The sequence below is a fragment of the Camelus ferus genome, chromosome 25 (assembly GCF_009834535.1).
Source record: "Camelus ferus isolate YT-003-E chromosome 25, BCGSAC_Cfer_1.0, whole genome shotgun sequence".
NCBI classification, from domain to species: Eukaryota; Metazoa; Chordata; class Mammalia; order Artiodactyla; family Camelidae; genus Camelus; species Camelus ferus.
Window position 1 is genome coordinate 2700168 of NC_045720.1, and position 27987 is coordinate 2728154.

Consider the following 27987-nt stretch of genomic DNA (forward strand, 5'->3'; position numbering starts at 1 on the left):
TTTCACTGAGTTCTAAGCTAAGTCGATCCACTTTTAAGAGGCTCAGAATTCGATGACATTGATTCAATTGTTTAGATTCTGTAACATCTGGTACGTGCATTCTTTTGTAAGGTGTGATAATAATAAAATGAACACCACCACCCTGCCGCCTAGAGGAAGAGCACATACCTGACGTTCTCCTGTCCCCTGTCCCCGTGACACCCCTCGTGCCCCCCCTCCCCTTCACTCCAGGCAGGTAGCCATTGACCTGAGTTGGGTATTTATCACACTCTTAGCTGCTTTTGTTTGCCGGTTTTCACGTTTTTTAACATATGTGTGCGTTTTTCAGTTCTGGCCTTAGGGTAAAAGCTGACCCTGGCTCTCCCTGAACCGTCTGCCATCCACTGTCTGCCTGAGTAGATTTTTTTTTTTGTTTTGCTCCTTTGTTATATAGCTCATAGAAGCATTCCAGAAGACTTTAAAAAATATTTTATTCAGCATTCTTAGTTGTTTTCAGTGAGCACTTTGGCCAGGACATTGAGTCCACTGTGTTGGTAGAAATGGAGGCGATCACATGGGGATTAAAGTCGTATCCCTTTTGGCTCATTTCTGAAATAATTCACATGGCAGTTCATTTGAGCTAAGTGTTCAGACCGCTTCATCCTCTTCACACCAAGGCTTTGTCAGAGCCCCGGTTTTGTTTGAGGGAACATGTCTTCTCAGTGCGGGGCTGGACGGGCACCGCTTGGTCTGAGGTGTTCCCTGTGGCATCCTCATCTCCCGTGTCTCTGCTCGCTCTTCCGGCTTGAAAGATAGTGTGGCCGCATGCAGAGCTGGGTGGAGCTGTCTTCCCGCGAACTTGGGTGTGATTCTGCATCTTTTGTTTCCTGTGGCTGCTGTTGAGAAGCGGGCTCTCGGGGTCTGTCTTCGTGGGTCACCTGTCTTCTCTCTCCAGGTGGCTTTAAGACGGTTGCTTTGTCTTCAGAGGTTTGCGGCTTTATTACGAACTAGGTGTGGATCCCCCCCTGATCATCCTGCTTGATCTGTGGTGTGCACGCTGGGTTTCATCAGTCTTGGAGGCGTCCGCTCAGATACCTCCTTTTCTCTGGTCTTTCCGCTGCCTTCTGGGTCTCAGCTGAGGTTACGTCAGAACTTCCCAGTCTGTATCTATTAACTCTTCTTTCTTGTTTTCAGCTCCTTGTCTCCCTAAAGACCTGGATTCAGACAAATCTCTCAGCTTGCCAACTCTCCTTAGCTGTGACCAGTTTGAAGTCTAGGGCATTTGTTGGATTTTTTTTTTTAAACAATTTTATCCCCCCCCCCCCCTGTTTTTTTTTAGCCCACCAGGCCATCTTTTATGGCCCTTATTATTTACCAATTTTCCTGCCTTTTTATTTCTTTATCATTTCATACAGAGTTAATGTCTCTGTTTGGAATCTGAATGACAGCACCGTGGGCTTTCCACCTGGTGGTGGTGGTCTGCAGTGACTCTTACGCTGGCATGTTGGGTGTTTGTAACGGACCTAGCATTTTGTTGAACTTCACATGTGGGAACCTTGAGGGTCTATGTTGGGGGATAGTGAACACTCCTGAGTGTTACTTTACCATTTTTGTTTTAAAAGAATCAGCATTTTTATTGTTACGGCTTTTATCAGGGTAGAAATAAGAGAATTATGTTTAGATTCTCTCTATAACCAGTCCTGTCCCATGAAAGAGAAAGAAAACTTATAAACAACTTACAATAAATTACCTTAATTTTATTATTCCTTATTTTGAGTTCCACCCAGGCCCACAGTTCATCATGCCCCTTGTGGATGGAGTCATGAGGGAGGCAGCTTGTCAGTGGGCGTGCTGAGTGTTGGGGTGCTGCTGGGGGGTGATTCTGGGGAGGCATGCAGTTTCGTTTAAAGATGTCCTAGATGTGACTACCAGTGTCACACGTTGCACATGAGTCACTAAATGTTTTTGACCCACTTTAGAATATTCTGAAAGTTATTAATCAGCACACTCTAAAAATAAACTAGACTCTCGTTACAACCCTGTTCACTGGAGAGCAGGAGTCTAACACGTAATTGTTGATGCCACAGCTAGTGGCTTATTATAAAGCAGCAAGAGTATGTTTTACCTTGAATTTGAGTTTTTCTCTTACCATGTAACATTTTATCCCTCTTTATCTCTGATTTGTTACAAAGTGTATTTGATTGGCAACCTTTTGCGAATAGTGGTGGCTGTTAGTTTGAAGGGCTGTGTCCACGTTTAGTGAAGCAGTTGTCCTGTTAACTTCGCGTGACGGTGCTCAGCTTGCACGGAACCATTTGGCGCCTCTGACATTTTCAGCTTTGGAGAGGCTTGGGTCTGGCATGAAGTTGTCACCATTTTCTGCAAATATATTAAAATTTTAAAAGAGTATATCCATCTATTGGCTCTTAAAAAGCATCGAATGTGACATAATTTGTGGTTTATTTGGCAGAAAAGGTTCCATTAGGAAGGTGAAGATGGTGAGTCCAGAGCCACCCCTTCCCTCGTGTGTGTGTCTGAACTTCCCTGAGAAGTAGGTGAGGTGCCAGCACACACTTACTTTTTGTTGATCAATCTTTCTGTTATTTTTATTCCAGTTTTTTATTTTTATGCACTTTAATTCAGCTAATTGTAGTATCAGAAATGATTTCTGCAACTGCGTTTTCTTGGCCAGAAGCTTTCTGTCAGTTAGCGTATCTTGAAGGGTGAGCTGCAAGTGGGAAATTTTAGTTGAAGACTCGGCATGTGTTCCACGTGGGCATTATCGGCTGTCCTTTTCCAGAAGGAAGTTAAAATTTAATGTAGGTCTCAGTCTGGCTCATTAGATGAAGTGTTTTCTGAACTTCTCTAACTGATGTAATAATGTGCATTTCTCCTTCTCTTCCACTCCGCGTGTGTGGTAGTTCCAGAAGCACTGTGGGCACGGAGGACGGGTTCATGCTGTCATATTGTACTCTTCACCCCATGCTTTGGATCATCCTTTTTCATAAGAGAATTTAGAAATGAGAAGGCAGAAATGGTTATTTTCTGAGTTAGTCTTCCCTGCTGATCCTTTACGTTTGCGTTTAGCCCCCCCTTAGGGCTTTGACCGACTCTGGTGGGAATGCTGCTGCCTTTGGCCCCTGCTCCACCTTCAGGCTCAGCCATCCATCAGGAGGGCTTACAGGACGCAGAGGTGGTTATATTTGTGGTTACAGTTTATTGTAGCAAAAGGTATGAGGAAAATCAGTAAAGGGACGGGGTATGTGGAGTGACATCCAGCGGAAACCAAGTGGAAGTTTCCTGGTGTCCCCTCCCAGGGGAGTCACTTGGGACAGCAAGTGCTGTGTGACAACAGGTGCAAAGGTTCACCAGCTTGGGACCCTGCTGGAGCTTAGGTGGTTGAGGTTTTTTACTGGGGTCAGGCTGGTGGGCACACAATACCTGTGGAACCTCATGTAGTCCTGCTCCAGGCCTGGGGGAAAGCAGGTGTTCATCATCATCTCAGTGTTTAGGCCGGGGTAAATTACCCTGTCACACTGGTCCAGTGTGGTCCGAGGCTTCAGGTATGCAAGAGCACTCTTACCAGAACATTCTAGGAGTTCAGTTTCCAGGAGGCCAAGAGCCAGTCCTAATGTTGGGAATGTGGAGGCACCGAGCAGCCCAGGCCTGCTGAGTTAATGTTTCTCTGTGTGACTATTCTTTCCTTTCCTGGTCCTAGATAATTTCTATCCATTCATCAACTCTTAAGTGTGTTTCCTGTGTAGAGCCTTCCATAGTACCTGTACATTTCTCATATAACTTGTAGTTATTTTTAAATATTTTAAAATTAGTTTTACTGAGGTATAACTTTACATATAATAAAAATCACCAGTTTCAGTATACAGCTCAATGAGCTCTGACCAGTGTGTATAGTCAGGCAGTTTCTATCACAATCATGCTATAGTACAATATAAAAATACAGAAATTGATACTGGCGCAATACTATTAAGTAGACTACAGACCATATTCAGATTTCACCAGTTGTTACATGCACTGGTGTGTGTGTGTGTGTGTGTGGTTTATGCAGCTTCATCATAGGTTTAGATGCATGTAACCACCACCATAAGTAAGGCAGAACCATCTCTTCAACGCAGAGAAACTCCCTGATGCTTTGTGGTCGCGCCTCCCCCTTCCCCAGCCCTGGCAGTCACTGGCCGGTGCTGTTGTATTTCTGTGTCGTCATCTGCTGTCCCCACTCATAGAGTGTCACTCAGGCTGCCTTCCTCATTGTTGTGTCCCAGCACAGTGCGATGACGTGGGTTTTGGGCACTTAGTTTATTCTCTTGAATGACTTATTAGTGATAGTTGAGTTTTAATGTTAATGCCCTGATAGTCAAAAAATTTTTATGAGATTTATAAGATGTCAAAAAGATCCAAGAAATAAAGGAATTTGAGAAACCACATGAAAAAAAGTAAATGTAATACTTGCCCACAGAAGAAAGTCCAATTACATCCTATTTTTTAAAGTAGGAAATTGACATCAACATGGAAACTAATTTAATAAAACAAAAAAACAACATTCAGAGATCTTCTCTTAAAAGACCTGCAGATTTGCTGGACCTAGAGTTAATGAGCAGTAGTAAGTAAACCAGGTCATGAGAAGAGAACACAGTACAGTGACGGTGGCAGAACAAACAGATGTGTGTTAGACCCTGGGGTACCAGGTGGTGAGATGCGGTCCGCACTTGTCCTTAATCTTCCTTGCAGCACAGGAAGTCTGTGCTTTCTCCGAGCTCACAAGCAGTGCACACTGACGCCCGAGTTGTGGGGTCGGTGGATCCGGTGTGTGAGCTTACTTAACACTTGCTGTGTGACCTCGAGTAAGTTAATCTTGAGTCATTGGTTTTTCTGATCTTTATATATAAAATAGGGCCACTGAAACCTGCCTGGAAGAGTCATTGTACAGACTACAAATAATACACCTGAACAGCGTAACACCCAGCCTCTGAAATGATAACTAGTCCTCTGCTCTCATTTCATTCTTTTTGTTTTTTTTTTCCTAAGGCTATAAATTGGGGATTACAGTAGTGTCCATCTCACAGTCCTTCTGTGAAGATTAAATAAGATTATATATAAATTGGTTTGATGTAGCAATGAGTATCTTTACTTTAAGCAACTGTGGATACCTACACCTACACTTAAATGCTCAATCAATTGCATTTATTTCACAAATGAAAGTGATGAATGCTGCTGGGAGTTAGTAGGAGGTGAAAGTTAATCACATGTTTTATAAAAGAAATAAACACTGAGTATAAAAAACCTGAAGTCTTGAAGAAAACTGCATGAGCCCAGCGTCACGAGTGAACGTGCCCAGAGGCTCAGAGAGAGCAGCATCTCTGGAGCCTGGGAGCCTCCATAGGGGCTGCTCCCTGTCCTCGCATGGGGTGGCTGCACAGGGCTGGGGAGGGTGTGGGGCGAGGGCCTGTGGAGGTGGCCTGTTCCATCGTGGCTCAGCGGACTTTGCAGAAAACAGAATGGCTGCTGGCAGTGCGCGGACTTCAGGCCGAGGCACCTGCAGCTCTGAGAGTCGAGGAGTTGCTTGTTGCTGTAGGAGAAACGGCTCTCAGAACTTTTAAGTCAGGTTCATAAATAAGGCGGTTTTCCATAAAGATTGTTAAATTTAATGTTTCCTTTTTTCCATTTTTGCAACTAATACGAATTTGGTTTTGATAAATGAATGAAGCATGTGAGTACACTTTGCCACCTTTGAATAGTGTTTTAAAATTATAGTAATTAATCTTCAGACAGCTTTGTAATGGTGCACTTTCCTCAACGTGTAATTGATATTCTGTGGTTGCTTCGAAGTCTGCGCCCAATTATAAACTAAGACCCACTGAATGTTACAGTCAGAACAACTGTGGTATTTCTCTGACTCATACAAATACAGTCTTTATTTATCTCTTCATTTTGTGTTCACTAATAAACCTACTTATGATGCAAAAACTTAGTTTTAAAATTTGGATTTATTTTTTGCTGTATAGGAGAAGGAACCAATTGAAGTGTAAACAAAATGATTGTAAAATTAAAGCTTTTTACTCAATTTATTGAGCAGCTCAGTTCCATTGAATCAGTCTTAAATGCCTACTATATATAAGGAATAGAAATTAGATACTGCTTGTAAGTTTTATATGGAAAATAACGTTTACACACAGAGGTGTCCAAACCCCGATTTGACAGCTTTATTCATCCATTCATTTGCTCCCCCTTCAGTCAGTCAGTGTTACTGACCACCTGGGTATTTTCTGCTGCTGCAGAAAATAGCAACGGTTTGGAGGAGGTGGTGTTTAGATCAGAAGCAGGCAGCTGCCCACTGCGAGCTGGAGTCATCGCTTCTGTCACAGAGAAGGAGGAGTACGTGGCGTGCGCGTCAGGGTACAGGCTCTGGTACTTTGGAGAGGGTTTTCCCACCTGAGGACTTACTTTCTCTGTGAGAAGGAGATGTGGCAGGTTGAGAAAGTATGAATCTGTGTGCTGAAAGCTTCCTAGGCGAGCACTGCTGAATTCACAAGCAGTTTCAGAAGACCATCTGAGATCTGTTGTCACAGATGTAAAGCAAAGCGTAGATCAGCGTTTCTCCAATTGCTGGCCAGTCAGCGTGGAGAAGGAGGTGGGTGGTTGGTTTCAGTGTTTGTTGGTTCTGCCAGACAAGGGAGATAAAGGGATAAGGGGAGATTAGGGCGTTGGTGGTCTTTGCAAAGGAAGGTTATAATGATGAGCTATCCAGTGTAAGGCAGACGGAGTGCTTAACTGGGAGTAGCTATCTTTTGAGCAAGTGAACTGACTGGCTAGGAGGTAATGGCTGAAGAACAGGATCTTCAGAATTTTTTTCCTAGTAAAGTGCTTTTTCTGTGAAGGGCCAGAGAGTGGGTATTTTAGGATTGAGGACCAAGAGGCAGAATGGAGGATGTTGTGAAGTACTTACATAACAAGAGACAAGACACATTTCCACAGAGTTTCGTGTTGGTGAAGTTCATAATGGAATAACTGAGTGTGGCTGTGTGACACAGGCCCGCTGATGAGAAGACCAGAGGTTCTCTAGGGGCAGGGGCAACATTTCACGTGACCAAGGTCTAGACTTGGTGCTCCCTGTCATCCAAGTCCATGGCACAGCTTGAGCTCTTTGTGCTGACCTGAGAGGCAACTTCACATATTTCATCTTTGAAAATGTCTTCACTCGATAAGGACTATCAGGTCCTGATGTTGGTTCTCCGGTTATATTAGTTGAGCAGGGTGGTTGCTTGGAAGACATTTCTAGAATCCTTTCAGACCCTTCTCTTTCCATCAGGCCTGAAGCGCCTTGTGACTTTGCGGATTGACATTCCCCGTCAGTGGTCAGCTGGGAGCACGCCAGGTGCAGGATTTTAGAATAATGTCAGTTTCCTTTGCGTTAAGGTCTGAAAATTGCTGCTGGGACTGTAGTTTGAATTCAGGAAATACATCCACTGCAAATTTGCATGGAAGTGGAGATTTGTCTTCACTCTGACAGCGTGGGGAGGGGATGAGGCAGCCAGCGCTGTGGTCAGACAATGCTGAGGTGCTCCGAGAGTGTGTTTCCTGCTGGAGGACTTCTACACTTTAACTCCTCTTTGCTGTTACTCATTTTTATATCTAGTGTAATTATTGGCACAGTGTGTATAATGGCACCCAGTAAACCTTTACTGAATGAGTAAGTCTAAAACATATTCCTTTAAATGACATTATTTTTCCCATTCCTTTTTATCATAGGTGAAAAGTGACTATATGTTAGAGATCGCTGATCAAGTGGACCAAGATATTGCTTTGAAGTTGGGCTGTCTAGAAATACGGTAAGGGGGTAACTAGACATTGAGGTCTTTATTCATCAGTATTTTCCATTAGTTTTGGAAATTACCTAGGTATTTTCTCTTCCTTGTAAAGCTTATCCATAAGGTATTGAGTAAAACGAGTAAAAATTTGAGAATATTCTGAATTCTAATTTTAGAATCTTTTAAAATGATATTTCATTGCATGTAGAATGGAAGGGCTTATCAAAGCACAAATATGTAAGCAGGTCTAGGGCCAGCGCCCCAGTAGAGCCTGCTGAGGAGAACGGAGTGTTCAGCATCCGTGAGGCCCACGTGCTGGCCACCAGCTGGGTGGGTGCCGCGTGCTCACGCTGCACAGCGATGGACACTTGAGCGCGAACGGCCGCGCTTGCCTGGGGCTGGCCGTGCAGCCTTATGGGGCATGGAAACCTGAGAGCTTGTTTCTTATTTCTGATAACATTTGCCACCACTTGTCATGTATTATCTTCTGTGCCACCATTTTAAACTTCGAATAAAAGAATATTTTATCTTTGTCAGGTATAATTTAAATTAAAATTTACCCTGGGCTACTAGTTTAAGATGACTTGGCTAAATTAGCTAAAGTTTGGTGTACCTAGTGGCAATTTTCCCTAGAGATTACTGCTTTTCATGTTGCATAAGGCTATTAAATAACAGTTCCTGTAAAGACCCCAACATCACAACTCTTAATTCTTCTTTAAAATTTGTCTTCAACCTTAGTTGTATATCCCAGTAACAAAGGCCATCTCTCACTGGTCTCCTCGTGTTCCTGTCCTTTCCAGGTGTAGCTTGGAAAGCACGCTTGGACCGTCTTTCCTTACTACACACAGTACTGTAATACGTGACCTGCAGGAGGAGCCAGAGTGTCAGCTCCCAGCTGAATGGCTTTTGTGCCTCCCGGGCCCCAGGTCACTTTTTCCCTCTTCCCACTCTGGCCTCTCCCGTATTACAGTTATCCCTGTCCTTGCCTCCCGTGTTCAGTGTTACTGAGTTTTGGACTCTAAAGGAAAAACTTGACAAAGTAGTCACCCCTCCAGCTGCCCCTCCCAGCCTCCTCCCCTACTTGAATAGAAAACAGAAAAACAAATTAAGTGATCCTTTTTGGGCCCTTTTAAATTTTGCATCTAAATCTAGTACCTTCCATTTTAAGTAGGCCAAAGAAAAACTCAAACAAATTTAAAAAGCAGAATTAGTATTCATATTATTACAGACAGGTTTGAAACAAAATCTTGCTGATTGAACGTTCTCCTGTAAGATTAGTTCAGATGATTTGTAATATCTGTGTGTTCCAAAGCAGCGCAAGCCAGACCTCTTCCTTTTGTGAGAGAACTGTGTGCATGCAGAGAATCCCGCCCACTTGTGGCAGGTTTTGTAGAGCAAGGACTTGGTTCCAGTAAGACCTGCAGCTACTTGCATGTGTCACTTGGAATAAGAAGGTAAAATCCAGCCTGTGACCACTCAGAGAGGTAGGCAGCACTTCTCTCCAGAGCCTGGCGCCTGTTAGCTGGACTGGCCCTCTCTGATTCTGCTGCTACAGGTCCCACGCGGTTTCCTTAGTGACAGACAGTGAGCCTTCCCGGGAGCGGGCGGGGTGCACACCTGGCCACAGCAGCGGCCTGGGGTCCCTGCTGCTGCTCTCCTGGCGCGTGCTGTCTCTGGAGAAAAGGCCAAGTCCAAGTAGTGCGTGCAGCTAATCTCTTTTACAATTGGAAGCTTGTTTCTTATTTTGCAAAGAGCCAGACCTGCTCCAAATCGCAAGGGAAAATGAGATCGTTCAGTAGACGTGAGGTCTGCGTTAATGGCTTTGTGCTGCGTTAGGGTGTAGGGACAGTGCTCTGAGTCAGATCCATTCTTTATTCGTAGTTCATCAGAATGTTTGCGGCTGAGCTGCGGGACAGTTACATACCACCCCCTTCACAGTTTTAACCATTTAACACCGTGGGCACCCCTGATAAACGTACATAAGTTTATCTCTTCCCTGATTTTAGGCGATCGTACTGGGAGATGCGGGGTAACGCCCTGGAGAAGAAGTCTAACTATGAAGTATTAGAGTAAGTACTCCGTGTCCGGGCTCTGCCCGCAAGGTCTCAGAACTGAGTTGTTCTGCAGACTGTCGTTTGCACTAGTTTATATTTACTTAAAATGTAATGTTAAATCTGAAACACTGCTGTTTCTAAAACTTTTATATCTGGAAGAGGGAAAGTTTTATTAAGCATTCTTGATGACATTAATAGTGTTAGCTAACATTTAAATTTGTTGATAAATATCTTAAGGCTAATAGTGTCTTTGGCATGTTAGCACGTATTTAATAAACTTTTCTGTCTGTAGATTTATATTGGGATGGAGTTTCACTCCTAGTTTATATTGAACTGTAGAATTATTATTATTTATATTCTCTTTATAAGTTTGTTAAGGTTTTTTTTTCCCCTTGCCTAAAAAGAAGTGGAGATACAGTTATTTGTTGCTTATGTATCAGAAAATTTAGAATAACTGAACATTTTTCCAGTAGTGAAATTAATGTGTATGTTAGGCTGTTGGATTGTTTTAAATGCATGTAAGGCAGAGTGGGGCTTCTATGTTGGAAGGCTAAAAGTTCTGCACGTTTTGTCTGTTGAAGGCTAATTCAGGAAAAGACAGTTAATGTTTGTTATTTCCGGTTTTAGTTTCATTAGCAGTGGTGCAGCTTTTGCCAACACTTACTTTCTGGACATGTACTTTATTATTGCTGAAATTCTTGTACCATTTGGAAGATGTTGCTATAGTGAAGTCAAAGTTTGCCCATAAGTGCTCTGCTGTAGTAGAGACTTGACCTGGCTTTGGATTTTATTAAGGCTTTCTGGGTCAGCCCAACACCCGTCACACTGTGAAAGTGTAATCTCTCACCATTTTGAAAGCAAGGTTTTACAGGGGAGGTATGGTCACTTAAAAGTAGAAGCAAAAATAAATATTTTGGGGAATTGGTTACGAAGCGTGTCCGACCAGCAGCAATGACGGTTACCTGTGCGATTCTGTGAGCCTCCTCCGTGCCATGTACACACTCAGTGTCCATTTCTTTCATAAAATGCTTCTTGACTTTCATTTATGACTGGTATCAGTACTCCTGTGCCATCAACTGAAGGGCAGGGGAAGTTCTACTTAAATAATTCTGTGGGCTAAGATACCCCAGTTCATCTCTAAAATGCTTCATCCAGCGTCAGCCAGTTCCGTGTTTTGTTCTCGCCTCTGTTAAGAGGCACAGCCTACGTGACGGATGTGTCCGTAAACACAACCACAGCTACATGGTGGGCACCTTCCACGCTGCGCACTGTGACGGCCCTTGCACAGACGCTGTGGCGGGCGCAGGGGGCCGAGGTCCCTGGGGTGGCGTCTGCCTGCCTGGCTGGCTGGTTCAGCCTGTAAAGAAGGCCCAGGACGCGTCCAGGGACTCTCAGTTTTCTGTCCTGGGCCAGGAGGGATGGATGTCAGTCACAGAGAGGGTTTCGTGTTTGAAGGGAAAAAGGATAAGTTGATAGGGGCGTGTTGATTTTCAGTTCTGAGGGAACATACATGTGTTTTAAATGAAAATGAAAAGAGAAATGTTGATTTATTTTCTGTTATAAAATCACTAATAAAACAGCAACATAAAACATTTCTGATGGCACCCAGTACCTGGGTCTTAGTTTCTAATGTCATTCTTCAGTGAAAGAAAGCAGGTCTCCTGATCCTAGGGAGTGGGGTGAAAATAGAAGAGTCTGGAGCCAGAAGTGCTCAAACAGCCAAACAGTGGGGCCCTGTCAGAGCATCGCCAGAGCCCACTGAAGGGGCTCCCGGGGCAGGTGGGGCATCTGAGCAATGGCTGTTTTGTATTAGTTACTATACGTGTAAGATATTTAAGGAAACATGGTAGTTCAGGGAAAGGAGGGCCAGCACCAGAGACATACAGTTCCGGGATTTGCTGTGCCTCCTCTCCGATCCCCACGCTGTCGCCCATTGTGGTGATTCAGCGCAGTCACATAAACCGAGTGAAGTCACCGCCTGTCCCTGTGGGAGAAGTGGGGGCTCAAGCAGAATGTCCCACCTTTGGCTCACTCTTCCAGTTCTGTCCTGGGATCAGTAAAGCTCTTGATATCTGTTTCCAAATCTGTGAAATAGGGACGGTGGTGATACCTCCCTGCGGACAGGGTTGATACAAGGCGTGGAGAGAGGTGACGCACGGCGGAGCTCCGTGCAGTGCCCGCCGCCGAGTGAACGCCATCCTTAGTTGTCGAGAGCTTCACCCCGATGACGCAGTGACGGCCAGTCAGCAGTAAACCAACTGTGCAGTCTTTCTGAGAATATTATCAAGAAGAAAAATGAGGGGGGAGGAAGGTATAGCTCAGTGGTAGAGCTTAGCATTCATGAGGTCCTCGGTACAATCCCTGGGTACAATCCCTGCATTAAAAAATAAAATAATAAAAAAAATCTGATTACCCCCCCAATAAAAAACAAAGCAAAAAAAAGAAGAAAAATCATAGAAAAGAATGTCAACAGAAAAGAGTTCATCTCTTAACTTAATTTTAAGCCCTTATAAAATATTTTTAATTTATTTGTTTACAGAGATAATAACACATTCCAGCTGGAGAAAATTGAAACTACACTGTCAAATGGAGGGGAAAATCCTCAGATCCACGAGTTAGCATTAACCACCTTCACAGTCTTAATAAATATCCATGTAACCCTCTTTGAAACACATGTGTGCACACAGCGCACTACCTAGTTTGATAAAAGACTGATAACACTGTCCTCTTTTTTATTTAGCATCGCGCTGAAGAGGTTTCCATGTGACTCCATGTTAACACATACTAGTGTATTATTCCACCAGATTGCTATATAAAATAGCATTTAACCAGTCGCCTGATGGCAGACATTCAGTTAATAACAATATAAGACAATGTCACCATTTTGTTGTTTGTTTTGCCTGTTTGATTAGCAGCAAATAATAACTTACTTTGTTTACATTCATTTGATTATTGTTGGTACTAAACACATCATTTGGGGGGCAATTTTGTATTTCTTTTATTGATTGTACTTTTCATCAGTTTTTCCATTATGCTTATGTTTCTTCTTAAGAGACGTTTGTCATATTAGCCCATGGTTTGCAATATTAGTTCCGTATATTTTTTCCCAGTTTGTCTTTCAACTATGCTTATAGCTTTTCGTCAGAAGTTTTTCTTTTTTAATATAGTAAAATCTTTCAGTTACTTTCATTTTGGTTTTGAGTTTGAGACCTGATGTTTGTTCTAAAACTTCTGTGGATTTATTTCTGTTTTTACCTTTCCAAATGTGTGGATATTTTTAGAAAGATAGTCTTAACTTTTAGCTTAATTGCATTATGAGCAGTGTTTGTGATAAGACTTCTTTGGCTTTTGTTGAATTTTTCTTTGTGCACTCGTATAAGATCATTTCCCTCCAGTCATTTATTGTGGAGAAATTTCAGACATACAGAAAGTTGAAGAATTGCCTTATTTTTGGTCTTTTCCTAGTTTCTCTGTGTCTTAGGCTTGGATTTCACCTTGTAAATCCAGCTTGGAGCAAGGTGTACTTCCTGACTGTGCATTCATGTTTTTCATCTGGAAAATATATGCCAGTATCTCCTTGTCAACTAGATATCTTTATCAGTCTTTATAACATCATAACATCTTTCATATTTTCCATCTCTTTTTCTCTGTGGCAGCGTGTGTGATTTCTTTCCTGTTGTTTTCTAAATCCTTAAGTCTCTTTTAAGTAACATCTCCTGTCATATCTTGTCCATTTGGTTTTTCACGTCACCATTTATGTTTCACTTCCAGCCTCCTTGTCTTGTGATGGAATCTGCTCTTCGTTCCTGGTACCTCTGTTGCTCACATATGTGATTGTGCCATATATTTCTTCACGCTTCCCATGCCAGCTGTTTTGTGTTCTGTTTCTGACAGTGACTTTGGGGTGCTGGGCTGTCTCAATTTGCTGTCTTCTGACTTACTGAAGCCCCCAGATGGAATCAGAGCCTGGGGGCCTGGAAGTGCCGAGCAGAGGTCTGGGGCAGTGGGGGCTTCTGATGAGAGCCACGGAGTGGATGGCACAACTCAGGCTCCCTAAGGTCTGAGCTCAGTCCAGGGCCAGAGTGGCCGGGACTCCCAGCCCTCTCACCGCCAGCACTTTGGGTGTGTGGGAGGAGGGTCCTGCAGACCTGCTTGTTTTGTACTAAACGTTCTTTATTGTAGCTCAGCCTGTCTTCTGATAGCAGTTCCCTTTTTCTTAAAGTGTGTCATTTAGAAATTCTTTCAGAAGTGTCTTTGGTTGTAAAATTCTGCTTTTGTCATCTTGTGATTTTATTTCTTCTTGTTCTTGGAAGGTAGCTTTACTGCGTTAACAATTCTAGTTTAGTCATGATATTTTCTCAGTACTGCTCCCTGGGTTCTGTCTTCCAGCTCAGCTGTTGAGAGGCTGAGCCAGGACGCTGGACCTGGCGCCCCAGGCACACTGTGGCTGTCCTGCCCGGGGGCCCAGCAGCCCCTGGCTCCCAGGGGCCCAGCACTTCCCTTTCCTACTGGTTTTCACCAGCAACCTGGAGCCACTTAGATGTGTCAGTATTTTCTCACTATGGAAAAGATGGTACATGAATGCAGAATATTACTTGTTCCTTACTAGTTTATTTTTGGGTTCTCTTTTTCCTTGCCAATAAGGAGAAAACCTGTGAAATAGTCCATATATTTTTGCCAGAAAATTTATGGACAGTCTCGGTCATTTATAGCCTAATGAAGAAAACCCCTTCAACTTTACCACATTTCAAATTAACTGTTTTTTAATTATACAGAAAATAATCAGGCCTAACCTCTGAAGTGAGAAAAGCACTGTCTGAAAATTTTTGTTGTTTTGTTTTGTTTTGTTTTGTTCTCAGACCAACTAAAGTTAATCAGTCTTTTTTCCCCCCTGTGTCTTTCCAACCTTGGTAGAACCAGAGTACCTTTTCTGTAGGCAGAGGGAGGTACAGGGCAGTGCATCCCCGGCCCCATCCCCGGAACTTGGCCTCCTGAGGGCTCACCCCAGAGTGCACGCCGAGGGCTCTTTTATTTACATCTCCTATATACCAGAGGCGGGATCAGATGGGATGTTTTAAGAAAAGTGTTTTGTTGTAAAGCTTAAAAACAGCATTGTTGACAATGACAGATTAATCCAAAATAAGCTCATAATAATAGTGTTAAATTTATGGTTCCTAATGTGATATTGGAGAAGGAAGACTTATGTACCAATGATTCTTCTCCAAACTACAGAATTATATTGTGAAATTATTTTAAATGAGCCATGGTAACTTTTCAGTTCTCCTCATTTCCTTATTAAGTGGTTTGCGTTTTTTAGAAACTTGTTTTTAATCATCTTTGCATTTAATGTATTTTGCTGTAGTTGTTTGTGTAACTGTCTCTTCTCTACATAATAAACTGCATTATGTAGGGACCTCCTGGTATTTCTAGCACTTAGCAAAGTGTCTGACATTTATTATGTATTCCATCGATATTTCTTGAAAGAATACATTCATGATTTAAAATTAGCTGAGGTTAATTCTAATTGTGCATTATTTTTATTTTTTAAAATTGTCTTTCTTATGAGTAGTAATCCAGTGATTTCTGTAGCGACCAGTGATAATATGTCAGTGAAGGGGATGCTGACAGTGCGGCATGAATTGACTGACAGAGGCTTGACTAAGATAGAAGGCAGTTTCTCTTTCATAAGAACGAGTGCTGGACAGTCAGTGACCCTCACCGAGGGCCAGCCCCTTGAATCTGGCTGCCTGTCACCCAGAGTGCAGCACCTGGTAGCCTGGGGCGGCTGGTGGGCCTCCCTTGTCCCAAGGAGAAGAGGGGACTTTCTCTCTCCCAGCCCCCTTCAAGGACACGTATGTGCCGAAACACCTCGCTCCAGGAGAGGAAGGTGGCTCCGCCTGGTGTAGCTGCCCAGAGACAGCTAGCTTCTCACTGCTCAGGATGGAGGACAGGGTGCCATTAAAAAGCAAACAGCAGTTTCTATTGCAATTAGAGAATCGTAACATTTATCAGTTTTTAAGAGACTTAAAGGCATCATTTTAGAGGTTAAAATACCTCAGTGGTATTCTTAAAGTTACACAATTCTAGTTTTGGGGCGAGGATAACATAGGGTTATTACATGAAAACATGCATTTTAGTTATAGTTTAAAGTTGATTTTTGTTGCTTTTTTGCCTGGGCTTTAAATCTGTGAGGAATTATGTCTACATGTGTTGGTGAAAGCCAGCTGACAAGCTCTGAATCTTCTCAGAAGTAGTGTTGAAGGAGAAACACATTTATCCTTGACAGAAGAATTCACTTGTAATCAGCTCAATACACGTAAATAAAGCTATTCCAACCTCAGGCCTCCAAAGCCTGCTGTGTTCCAGGTTTGTGGGCCCGAATCCACGGGGCCTGGAGAGGCCACAGGCTGGGTGGGACCCGAGCGCGCTCCCGAGAGGCGGTGGTGGGCGCGGGGAGCGCGGGCGGGCGGCGAGGATGCCGGTGGATGACCTTGCTGAGGTAAAACCAGGAAGCAGCCTGTCACAGGGGTTGAGGAAGAACTTCACACACATGCAGTGAACTTAGTAAGAATCAAATAAAAGGAATGGGAAGCGAGACCAGTACGTAGCGAGGAGTCAGTTGGCTTGAGTACTGACTGGCAGTCAGGTTGTAGGACGGGGTTAAAGTGGTTGGAGGTCGGATCATGTAACCACGTAAACGCTGACGTTTGTCTGTGGTTTTGTTTATAATACCCGCTAACTTACATCCCTGCTTTATTATTGTTTGACTTTGTACATTTAGTTCACTTTTATATAATCCTGAAAAGATACCCGCACGTCACTTTCCCCCCTGGGGGCTTTGATGTCATCTCTAACGTCTGCATTGCGCACGACCGCCGTCTGGTGGCCGAAGGGCCTGGCTCAGCCAGCAGCCAGGGAGGAGGAAGCAGGCGTGAGCTGTGCTTTCTGCTCCGAGGCTCTTGTTAGTGGTGACTGGCCGCGTAGCCTGAACTGAAGAAAATTACTGGGATTTCCAGCTTTTTGACTTGAGGCAAATCACTTAATTTCTCTTTTTGTTTTGTTTCCTGTGTGAAACTGAGATATAAACATTGATTAATATTAATCAAAAAAGCTTGTTTTTAAAAACAGTCAACTTTTAGGGTTAATCTGAAGTATTTAAACTTCCATAGTCTATCCCGGATTTTTTCTTAATCAGGCCAGAGCCTACTTTCCCTGCTAACACACTACTACCCAGTTGGAATTGAGGTTTATAAGACTAACATTCAGGCAAAGTTTGAAAAAAAATTGTTTACTTACACGTAATTTGCAAAGAGGCAATATTTTAGAAGGGTTTGTAATAGTAAGGGTTAAAAAAAAGACCTTCTACCCAAACCAACCTGTATCGATGTTTTCTGCACTCATCTAGAAGATGACCTGTCACACCTGTTCTGTGACTCTGCTGGTGAGTCGGGGCTTCATTACACTTCCTTCCTTGCAGGGTAATATGTAGAAGGATAAGTTATGTAAGCTGCTTTTACATTCCTGCAACAATGTCATTATATTCGTTGATTTGGTGGTGCTATTTGTTAATACACTTCTTTTTGTATTTCAGAAAAGATGTTGGTTTGAAGCGATTTTTTCCTAGGAGTTTACTGGATTCTGTCAAGGTAATTTGTCTGCTTTATCATAATCAGATGACTGTGTTAGGCAGATACCTCCCCCGTGGTATGTGCTTTTTCTCTCTTACGTGTAAATGTCACTGTAAAAAGCTGACAGTTATTCTAGTCATATGAATGGTAAGTAGGTTTTTGTAGGCACAGCTTTCTCCCAGAAAACCATGGTTTCATCCTGGATTGTGTGTGATGCTCAGCTCAGTGTGAAACTAAGAAAGTTGTATTCACAGTGGTCCTCGTCACCTTGCTCTTCATAGTCTCAAATTCTGACACAGGGAGGTAATGAAGCAGAATGGGAGAGTGTCACTGTGGCAGCAGGATTGTGTGCACAGGCACGCACGCACACGCAGAATTGTGTTCTGAATGTCTGTCTTCTCTTGTTTCAACCAGCGGACACTTCTCCTTGCTGGGTTCTGACCTGTCCCTGAGGTCCCTGCTGCAGGGCGAGGGCACTGGGGACTGTGAGCTGGGGCTCCCCAGCCCACCCAGCACACGGTCAAGTGTGGTGTGAGGACACAGACTTTGGGTCGGGATAGAGTCCTGCTCAGATGAGCTCTGCCACTTCCTGGGCTCATGGTCTTGGATCAAAATAAAAACAGTATTTTGTAGGGTTGGTGAGGATGTTTGACAGATCAGTGTGTATGTATTACCACCATAAGCACCTGTCGCAGTGCAGTCTGTAAACAGTGGCTGTTACTCTGCTAACTTGTTATCACAAACGCCGTGTTCTGCACCAGCCAGCTGTGTGGAAGACCATCCCATCCCCTGAGGCCCAAGCAGGATAAGAAGGATGAGAGAAGCACAGTGGTTCTGAAAACTAGCTCTGAAGCCGGACCGCCTTGGTGAGAGCTCTGACTTCCTCACCTGGAATCACATGGGCCTCACCTTTACCTGGAGAGTGAGTCCCTAGTGGGGCCGACAAAGCCCGGGGGGCAGGAAGCATGCCACCATGTACAAGACACCAGTCTTTGGGGAATTTGCTGTCATTAGACAGAGAAGGGCACTACCCGGTGTCCAGTTAAAAAGCAGGAAAGTACATGGAAACGACTGTTACGCTGGTAGTCAGCAGTGCTCCGATGTGGGTCCCATCAGAGTGGCCTCAGAATTACTGCAAAGTCCCCTCAAAACTATTCGTGGAGAAGCAGTTATCATGGGAGGCATGACTCCTGTCATTGGGAGTCCAGGAAATTATTCTGCATTTAAAAAGGATCCTCACACTCCAAACAGGGCACCCTTGGTACAGGTCACAGGTGACACAGGGGAGGGCAGCCAGGTGGGAGAGTGCCCAGGGAGGTTCAGCCGATCTGGTTCCCCGGTCCTGGCCCCCCGTGACCGCTTGTGTGAAGCTCAGCTTCTGAGTTGTTTCCTGTGCAGACTCCTTACCTCCCCAAGGGAAAATAAAGGAATGGTCTTCTCTACCTTAGGGTCCTGATCAGTATCTTAACTTTTCATTTTACCTTCTTAGGCTTTAATCCCATAGATATTTACTCATTTGCATTTTGTCTGCCGGCTTCCACTGTGGTTTAAGATCCCTGAGGACACATACAACACCGGCCACATCTCTGCTCTCAGCCCCTTACTTGGCATAATGCCGGCCACACAATAACAGCTGATAAATCTTACTTAAACAAAAGAAATGAAGAATAACTACAAGAGCAACTTGAAAGAAGACCAGAAGTAGAGGAGACACTTTCTGGGTGGAGGGTCCCATGTGGACGGAGCGTGAGGGTGGGACGATGATGCCCTTCCACAGGGTCGCGGGCGTGGTTCCTGGGCAGCCTCTGCTGCGGCCGCTGCTCCTGGAACTGTCCCCATGCCTGCGCAGCACCACCCGCTCCGGGCTGTCCCGCAGGGCCTGTCCTGACCCTGTGGCCAACCCCAGTGTGCTTTTGCTACTGCCTTGAGCCCACCTGGCAGTCAGGTCACTGGTGCGAACTGCAGCACTCAGATGGGAGCACAGAGGGGCTCCCGGGGTCTCTAGTTTTGGACTTTAGACTATGAATCCGACAGCAGCATGGAGGACAGATTGAAAGCAAAATGAATCAGGAAGAGTTGGAGATGATTACGCTATACGAGATGTGCAGTGGTCATGTGTGGTGATCAGCCCTGGACGCAGTGCTGCCCCCAGAGTGGAGGGCAAGGAGCTGACCTTGGAGAACCAAGCAAAAAGCAGTGTTTTCTGAGAAGTTCAATTGCTGCCAATTCTGATGCAAGTAGGAGAGAAGAGAATTAATTTTTAGCTGCAGTTTCTTAGATACAGATTCATCTAGTTTTTTTATTTCTTAGACACTTTTAATAAAAAGGAAATTGGTGTAACTTTGTAAATCAAATAATGTATGTTTGGCTTCTTAAACAGCTTAATCAGTAGTTCATATCCTTGTGCCAGGATTTTTTCATCGTCTTTGTAAATTCTTTCAACACTGCACTGGTTGGCATCAGACTCTCACAGGCGTGATACCAGTGTACACACATACTGGCGTACACGTGGTGTGTAACAGCTGCAGAACAAATTAGCTCGCGTTCAGATAGTCCCTCCTTCAAAACTGGCCTGTGAACCTTCTGCTAGTGAGAAACTCACATCAGCTCCTCGTTTCCTCCACCAGCCCTAGGGAACGTCTATAAGATTTGTTTCTCCAAAGCCATTTTGTTTTACGTGCCTTTTTCCTTTATATCTAGATTTCTAGAAGGTTGTTTGTAGTTAACGCTCACACTGAAGGATTGAAAATTTGCGTCATTATATTAGACGGAATTTAAGCTATAATTGTCTGAAGGCAGGAAGGGATCAGGGGTGTACATGCCCGACTACTAAGAACAGTTTACAAGATATTTAAGATTTCTGTCTCTTTGATCTCAGTAATACCAGAGACACATTTTAAAAAACACTGTACCAGTAAAACTAACACATCAAAGCGAACCTGAGGAATAGTCTGTGAAAGTCTGGTCCTTACTCATCAGAAGTGTCAGAAGCTGCCAGAGCTGGGCGATGAGGAGACATGAGTAAACGCCAGCGGGCCCAGGGCAGTGAGAGGCCGTCCGGGCGAACTCGGGGATCTGAGTCTGGTCTGTTGTCGGCGAGTGCTCATTGTACCCGTGTTGGTTTGTTGGCTTTAATGAATGTGCTGGTGTCATGTGAGGTGTTGATGGGGGGCACTGCGTAGGGGGACCCAGGAGCTCTGCACTGTCTTTGCAGCTCTTCAGTTCATATGAATTAAATTCACAGTGGAAATCTAATTTCACAGCTAGAAATGTTACACGGTCAGTAGTTATCAGGGTTTAAAGTGTCTGCACAATTCCCAGGTAACCAGGTGCTTTCCAAGGGCACGTCGGGAACACTGGGCTTACTCGTCACTGCCGCTTCCATTGTCAGTGCGGCGGCGCCGGGCTCGGCGGCGGTCAGCAGTCCGCTCCTGCGTCCGCTTGTGCCGGAGCCCGAGCCAAGGAGGAGGGCACCTGGGTCAGCGCAGGTTCCTGCCTGTGCTGGGCCCCGTGTGTAGTGTGGAAAAGAGGCACGCTTCCTGCGTGTGCGTGCATGCACGCGCACACACACCAAAAGATGGTTCAGCCATAAGAAGGAAATCTTGCCATTTGCAACGGTGTGGATGGGCCTTGAGGGTATTATGCCAAGTGAAACAAAGAGAAAGACAAAAGCTGTATGACCTCACTTATATGAAAAGGCCAAAAAAAAGTTCATAGATACAGACAGCAGAGTGTGGTTGCTGGAGATGGAGGTGGGTGAAGGGGTCAAAAGGTGCGACCTTGCGGTTACAAATAAGTCGTGGGGATGTAACGTAAGGCGTGGAGACCGTAGTTAATAATGCTGACTACCAGATTGCATATTTGAAAGTTGCTAAGAGAGTAGGTCTGAAAAGTTCTCTTCACGAGGAAAAACCTTGTCACTATGTAGATGTTACCGAGACTTATTGTAATCATTTCACAATATAGATAGATAGTGAGTGACCACGTTGTACACCTGAAACTAATGTAGCGCTGCATGTCAAGTCTAGCTCAGGTTTTGAAAACACACTTTGCAAGCACTTTTAACACACCTGTATTTAGTTTTTGATAGGTGAGTAGATAAGATAATTTCTCAGTTAATGTTTCTCAGCCTATTACTCTTGTCGTTCATGTTTTTAGCGTTGTGTTGTGACCTTTTCATCCAGGAAGCCCTAGGCATCCATTGTTGCTAGCGGCACTCGAAAAATGTTTGTTGACTAATAAATTATTTTTGTAGTTCAGAAGACTGGGTAGCAGCAGTTTCTGATGATCCATCCTAATAATACTGCTTCATTTTGAGTAGTTTTCTCTGTTTATGCATTGGTTTAAAATTGAGTAACATTTCATTAAATAATGCTGTGTTTCCTAAGTGTGGGCAGACACACAGCGCATGTTGAAACCCTGCAAATGGGGACGGAATGCAGTGCAGAACATCCGTGCTTGTCCCCCACGTTCTGGAAGTGTGTGGATTAGTATCAGATTCCAGGGAGTTAGTTTGTGGAGTTTTGTCCTCACTGAGAAAGAGGAAAGCCCTGGTGCTTCCTGAGGCGTCCTTCCTGCAGAAACGAATCTAGGGCTCCTCTCGGACAATGAGGGTTCTCAGGTTCTTGCCCAGCGCCAGACGCTGGAGGCCGGAGCTCGCAGTCCTCCTCTGGCCGCACTGAAGCGCAGGCCCAGGAAAGCTCGGGCACGCACCGCCGGCCGGGCGCCCCTCTACGTTGGCGGGGCTCAGTCCCTGAGTGGATACTGCTCCCCTCTGCAGCTGCTTGGGGAGTTGGTGTTTTTGCTGCTGTTTGTCACTGTGACTTCCTGCCTCTTTGCCTGGTGATGTGTAACACGTGGGCAGAGCCAGGCAGAGAAGCCTGCAGAAAACTGACTCTTCCCCCAGAGTCAGCTGGATGAGACAAGTACAGTGAGACCACAGCCAGGCTGGCTGTCTGTTAACACCTCATAGTTACTGTTTTCAAATGTGCTTGCTGGTTACTGAGAAATCTTCCAGCAGGTTCAGGGCTCAGGTGCACGGTTTAGTTCTTGACCCCACATGCTCAGTCCATCACCGAGTGTCTTGGGGAAGAAGACAGGCTGGCTGTATTTAGCACAGGGCTGGTGGCTTCGATCCCTGCCACGTGGGAACAGCACACGGCCCTGTATGTTTCTCACGTCAGGACACACTGTCACCACGACGGTTGATGGAGGCTCGAATGAGGAGGAGCAGAGGTGGAGTGGTTGGGGGCTGTGGGATGTCAGGGTGGAGTCACGCAGGGGTAGTTGTTGGCCTGCCATGAGCCTGGACTCAGAAGCGGTCAGTGGTGCCGGGGGTCCAGGCACCACAGTGAAAGGAGGCAGAACTGGAAGCATCGGGCCGTGGGGTCAGCAAGAAAATGAGGCCCAGCAGGGACCACAGAGTGGTGCGCTTGTATACACACACGGGTTTACCTGTCACAGGTGAATCGTTTCTGCACACTTGATACAGAACTGATTAACTGCGTGTAAGGCTCACAATCACAGGTATTTCCATTGCCTTGTTTTTTCAGTTGTCTGTCTCATGCCAGAATTTTGTATCCACGGGAAATACAAAGCAGGTATCAGAAGTCAAAGCAGGTCTGGGGCTGGTGCAGTGGGAGGCTTAGAGAAAACCACATGGCCTTTAGGAAAGTGCCCCCAGGACGTGGCAGTGTAGTGAGTTTGAAAGGTCAGGGAAGAGAGGTCAAGGTTGACGCACAGATTTCCTCCTTAGCAGCTGGGAGACTTGGTGGCCGCCAGGTTTCAGGAGTCTGGGAAGTCCAAGTGGAAACCTCAGGTGGGCGGGTGGAGGTGTGCGAGGCCGACGCTCGTAATCACAACCGCTGTGAGATGCCATCCCAGCCGTGGGGAGGGCCGCCTTTACCAGTCCCTTGGCTCGTGGCCAGTGCTTGGGTGGTCCTCCCCAGAAACGCTTCCCAGACTCTACACAGCATCCCAGGCTGATGCTCATCTTCTGGGTGACATCTGATAGTCAAGCCTTGTTAACCTGGAGCCCACTTGACTTCTCTTCACTTTAGTTTCTGTGATTTGAAGCTGTGACTATCTTCAAAATGCCTGGAATTCCACACTTTGTTCACCTGCCAGAACTCCTGCCCCACCTTCCAGGCTTTGCCCACTCATCTCCTGCGTCCGCTTTATTTGTGGGAGCCTTCAGGTCCCCTGCCCGTAAGTACAGCAGCTAGAGGCCATGACGATTCCAGTCCAGCCCTGCTGTCCCCTGGGCTCCAGCTCTGTGTCCAGCATCCTGCTTGACGGGTCAGATGGAAGACAAGGGAGCACAGGCACGTGAGAGTCAACATGACTTCTTCCTCACCGAGCCTGCCCCTCTGTTGCTCATTTGTTCCTTCCAGAAGTCAAGTCAGTTCACTTGCCCACTTTCCCCACCATCCCCAGCACACCCATCCAGGTGCCCACAGGGGCCCGCTCGCTCCTTCCTGCCACAAGGAGACTGGCTGGTCTCTGTGTCCATTCTCACCCCCCACCACACCTTCTCTGTGCAGGAGTGGAGCCAGCTTTTGCGGTAAAAGTCACAGGCCCCAGGCCAGCACGTGTGCCCGCCCCCTGCCCTCCCGCAGCCTCCCCCCCCCATCTTCGTCTCCGGCAACTGCAGCCCCTCCGTAGCTGTGTTCCTCTCTGTCCACCACTCCTCGCTCTCCAGCTCACGCTCGGTGGTGTCCCAGATGCAGTGGTCCTCTGACCTCACCAGGACCGCAGGCCTCTCCCACCAGGCTGTCACCGCTGTGAACCACCAAAGTGTGCCGCTGCTCCTGGTTTCTCTCGTGGACGCTCCGCAGCCACCTCGGCCTTGGCTGCTCCCTGCTCCCCACCTCCCTGGTCTGCTGAGGTGAGCAGGCCGCCAGGGGGCGAGGTCCTTTCACTGCCCCTCTGGCTCCTGGCCCTGGTCCTGTCTCCGGTCTCCTGGCTTTGCATCCTGCCTGTGTGAGCCTCACACGTCAGCTCAGGGTGGCCCTGGTATCCTTCAAGACCCTCCTGTGCCAGCCTGTTTCTCCCAGTCTCTGCCGTTTCAGTTCAGTGGTAGCTCTTACCTGTCAGTACATCTTGTTGGTTTTTTTAAAAATAAATCTGAAGTCTGCCTTCTTCCTGCCACTTTGTGCTTCTGCACTTGGGCAACAGTGCCCGGATCTTGTCACCTCTTGCTGGATTACTTTGGTAGCATCTCACTGGGTCTCCTCTGCTCGCTTCACACCGTTCACAGCACCGTGACAAGAGTGTCCCTAAGTGAGATCATGTGATTCGTACTCCGGGCCACCCAGGACTTCACATCTCACCAGGGTGGGGGCCAGGTGCTTCCCTTGGCCTGCGTCCTCTTGCCCCTTCTTTGGACCTCGTCACACATCCTTCGCCTGCTGGCGGCCCCGAGCCACACTGCTCTCTGACGCCGCGGGCTGTGGGCTTGCTGCCCTCCACCCCCAGGTGCTTGTGTATGAACAGAAAACTCAAGTAAGCGGGAAAGGGCAGAAGGGCTCCTGTGGCCCGCCACACAGAAGCAAGGGGCCTGCTGCTGTGTCTCCCCCACTGTGCGTGGGCCCGCCTGTCAGAGCCCCATCCCGTGGGCTTCCCTTTTATAGGCATCTGCACAGTACAACAGATTGCTTTGTTGTATTTTCTCACGTGGCCCCGAGATGCAGACCGTGATGTCAGTGAAAGAGATGTACCCAGCAGTCCTAGAACGTGGGTAGCAGACACACTGCGCCGTGAGCCGTCCGTGCAGTGCTGCACACAGTTCTGCCCAGGGGCTCCTTATTGCTGGGTCTTTGCATAATTCTTTAACCATTTCTAAAGAATACTTTGAGTCAAAAATTGTGGTTTGAAGGTTTTTGATTTCTGTTGCCAAATGACCCTTCAGAAAGGGTGTGTGACCTTCCCTCCCAGGGTGGCATGTGTGAGTGCACTTGGATTTTTAATGCTGAACTGTTTGACACATGTTCTGTTAAGCAGATTATTGCCTTACAGATTTCTGTTAAAAATAAAGCTCGATCCCACTGAACTGTAAGCGTTAAAATGGGTAAGATGGTGTGTTTTATGCTGTGGTGTTTTATCATGATCACTTTTTTAGAAAAAGCACAGCTCTGAGAGTTCTTGACATTTCGTGAACACGGGCGGCACTGAGTGCCGGGCGGGGAGGAAGTGCCCCGTGGTGCTGACTTACTGCTGTGGTCCTTACTCGTTGTTGACTCTAAAAAGATTTTTGTAATTTTGTCATGCAGGCCAAAACACTAAGAAAACTGATCCAACAAACGTTTAGACAGTTTGCCAACCTTAACAGAGAAGAAAGTATTTTGAAATTCTTTGAGATCCTCTCCCCAGTGTACAGATTTGATAAAGAATGCTTCAAGTGTGCTCTTGGTGTAAGTATGGGGACATGGGTGCAGGAGACTGCTGGGGCTGACTTCTTTTGCTTTTTCTCATCCATGTATATCTAAATTCTGATTGAAATCTTATTTGTTACGTTTTTAACATCAATAGAATATTTTTTGTCATAATGTGGAAAATACCAAAAGAAAACATGTCAATGTGAGAATAAAACCACCCTTTTTTGATAGCATGCCTGTGTCCATAATTAGATTTTTTTAATCCCAGCTCAGCAATTCATTGATTAACTGCTCTCTGAGGGCTAGATAATCTTCCCAAAGAAACCACGGGCTTCAGGCCCCTGGGCGGAGCACAGTCTGCCTCCGCCCAGACTCGGCGGAGGGCTACAAATGCTCGCATGCTTTGGTCACATAGATTAATAACAAGCCAGTACAGCCCCCTTTGGTCCTTTAACATGTCCATGGCTCTTTATCTAAAACTCCTCTTTTTCCTTCTGGTACCTTTTTGGTCATCTGTTTCACCTTCAAGTCAAGCTGGATCATTTCTGTGGAGCTGGCGATTGGCCCGGAGGAGGGAATCAGCTACCTCACGGACAAGGGCTGCAGTGTAAGTGGCTGCGGGTGGCACAGGGGGACACAACTGTCACTGGGCTCCACCGTGGACGCGGATGGGGGGCCTCGGGAGAAGCAGGTGGGCGTGCTCTGGGGGAAGATGTCATTCTGCCGTTAAACCTCCCGGTTCACAGCGTTTACTCCTCAAGGGGCAGAGGGGAAGAGAACGGCCCTGTGCGGCTCTTCAGAGCTCTTCAGTCGGGAAGGAGGCGCGTCACCCAGATTGCTTACTCGCACTCCTGAGGGTGAATGGGGCTGTTACCTGAAGAAGTTTGGGGCACTCACTTCCTCATTCAGTTCCATATCTGAATATAGATACGCAGCCGCTTCCGGCTCTTCCCAGAGAAGACATGCCTCGTGCTTTCCCAGCTCTCCTCCGAGCCCTCCCGCACCGCTGGTCCTCCCGTGGGAACCCCGCTGGCCCTGCCACGCCCACGTCCTTTCCTTCTCTTCTCCGGGAGGGGCCGGCCGCTTCCTGTGCTCGGTTCCCACAGTGTGGCTGAGCACCTGCTGGGGGCCCAGCAGCCAGAGGGCCCTGCCCTTGCGTGGCCTGCAGTCAGGGTTGGGGCGGGCACCCACAGTGACAGGTGTGCAGGGCAAATGTGGTGCCTGAGGGGCTTCTTCTCAGACGCGGTCCACCAGGGGCTCTCTTCCCTCAGCGTAGTCACGCGTGTCCCTGTACACGTGACTGCACGTAAGTCACACACCTGAACAGGGGTGCCCTTTGTTTTCCATTCCTTTCTCCGCAGCTCCTGTGTCCCCCAGTTCCATTTTCCTGAGCCCTTCCCTTCCCCCACGCCCATGGGAGATGACCCCGTGTTCTCCTGTGCCTGGTTATTAAAAAGTGCAGTGGTCTTGGGGCATCCCGTCTCACGCGGTAAGACCCGGTCCTGCCGGTCCCCTGGGGCCAGGTCAGGGCACGTGTAGGCCTTTGCCGGGCTGACGCGTCTGCACCCTGCAGAGGTGACGTGGTCGGCCCTCTTCTGCGCACGTCTTCATCTTTGTGCAGGGCTGCTTTTCTACTTCCCGGAGACACTGCCAGGGCTGGGTCCCTTCAGGTAGTTTTAATTTTGAAAGCTTCCAGATGGCTTTTCAGGAAGGCTAAGAACCTTCACATTGTGACCAGCAGCACTCACTGGCCGGCAGCAATTGTCAAAGCTCCTTTAATTTTTCCATTTTAATAGGTGTAAAATGACATTTGCTCAGTTTGATGCAAAGTGAACATCTAGGGAATTTAAATGTACACTCGTGTCCCGGCCGTTGTGACTCCCACTTCTGTGAGTTACGTTCACATCGTGTATTTTGCCTCGTTTGTGATACTGCTGTGTTGGGGCGGAGGGGCAGGAGGAACATTGGTTAGCTCACACGGCAAGACGTTCACGAGCCCCATTAGCTCCTCATTTACAGAAGGTCTGTCTTTGCCATTTTCAGCACGTTGGCCAGTCCTTCTGCCTGGATGTCCTCAGAAACCCACGTGTCGTTTTCAAAGTGATGTCCTGGGGCAGTAAAGGGGGCG

The 27987-nt window shown here is 46.4% G+C and overlaps 1 protein-coding gene across 2 annotated transcripts in view; it reads left to right on the forward strand.

Moving 5' to 3' along the window:
* PTK2 (protein tyrosine kinase 2) overlaps window positions 1–27987 on the forward strand; it is a 200158-nt gene that overhangs the window by 84297 nt on the left and 87874 nt on the right. For both annotated transcript variants that reach the window (XM_032467711.1, XM_032467707.1), the window contains 5 exons: window positions 7744–7823; window positions 9809–9871; window positions 17448–17502; window positions 25755–25895; window positions 26389–26466. In XM_032467711.1, coding sequence (XP_032323602.1) covers window positions 7744–7823; window positions 9809–9871; window positions 17448–17502; window positions 25755–25895; window positions 26389–26466 — 417 coding nt within the window. The remainder of the gene's footprint in view (window positions 1–7743; window positions 7824–9808; window positions 9872–17447; window positions 17503–25754; window positions 25896–26388; window positions 26467–27987) is intronic.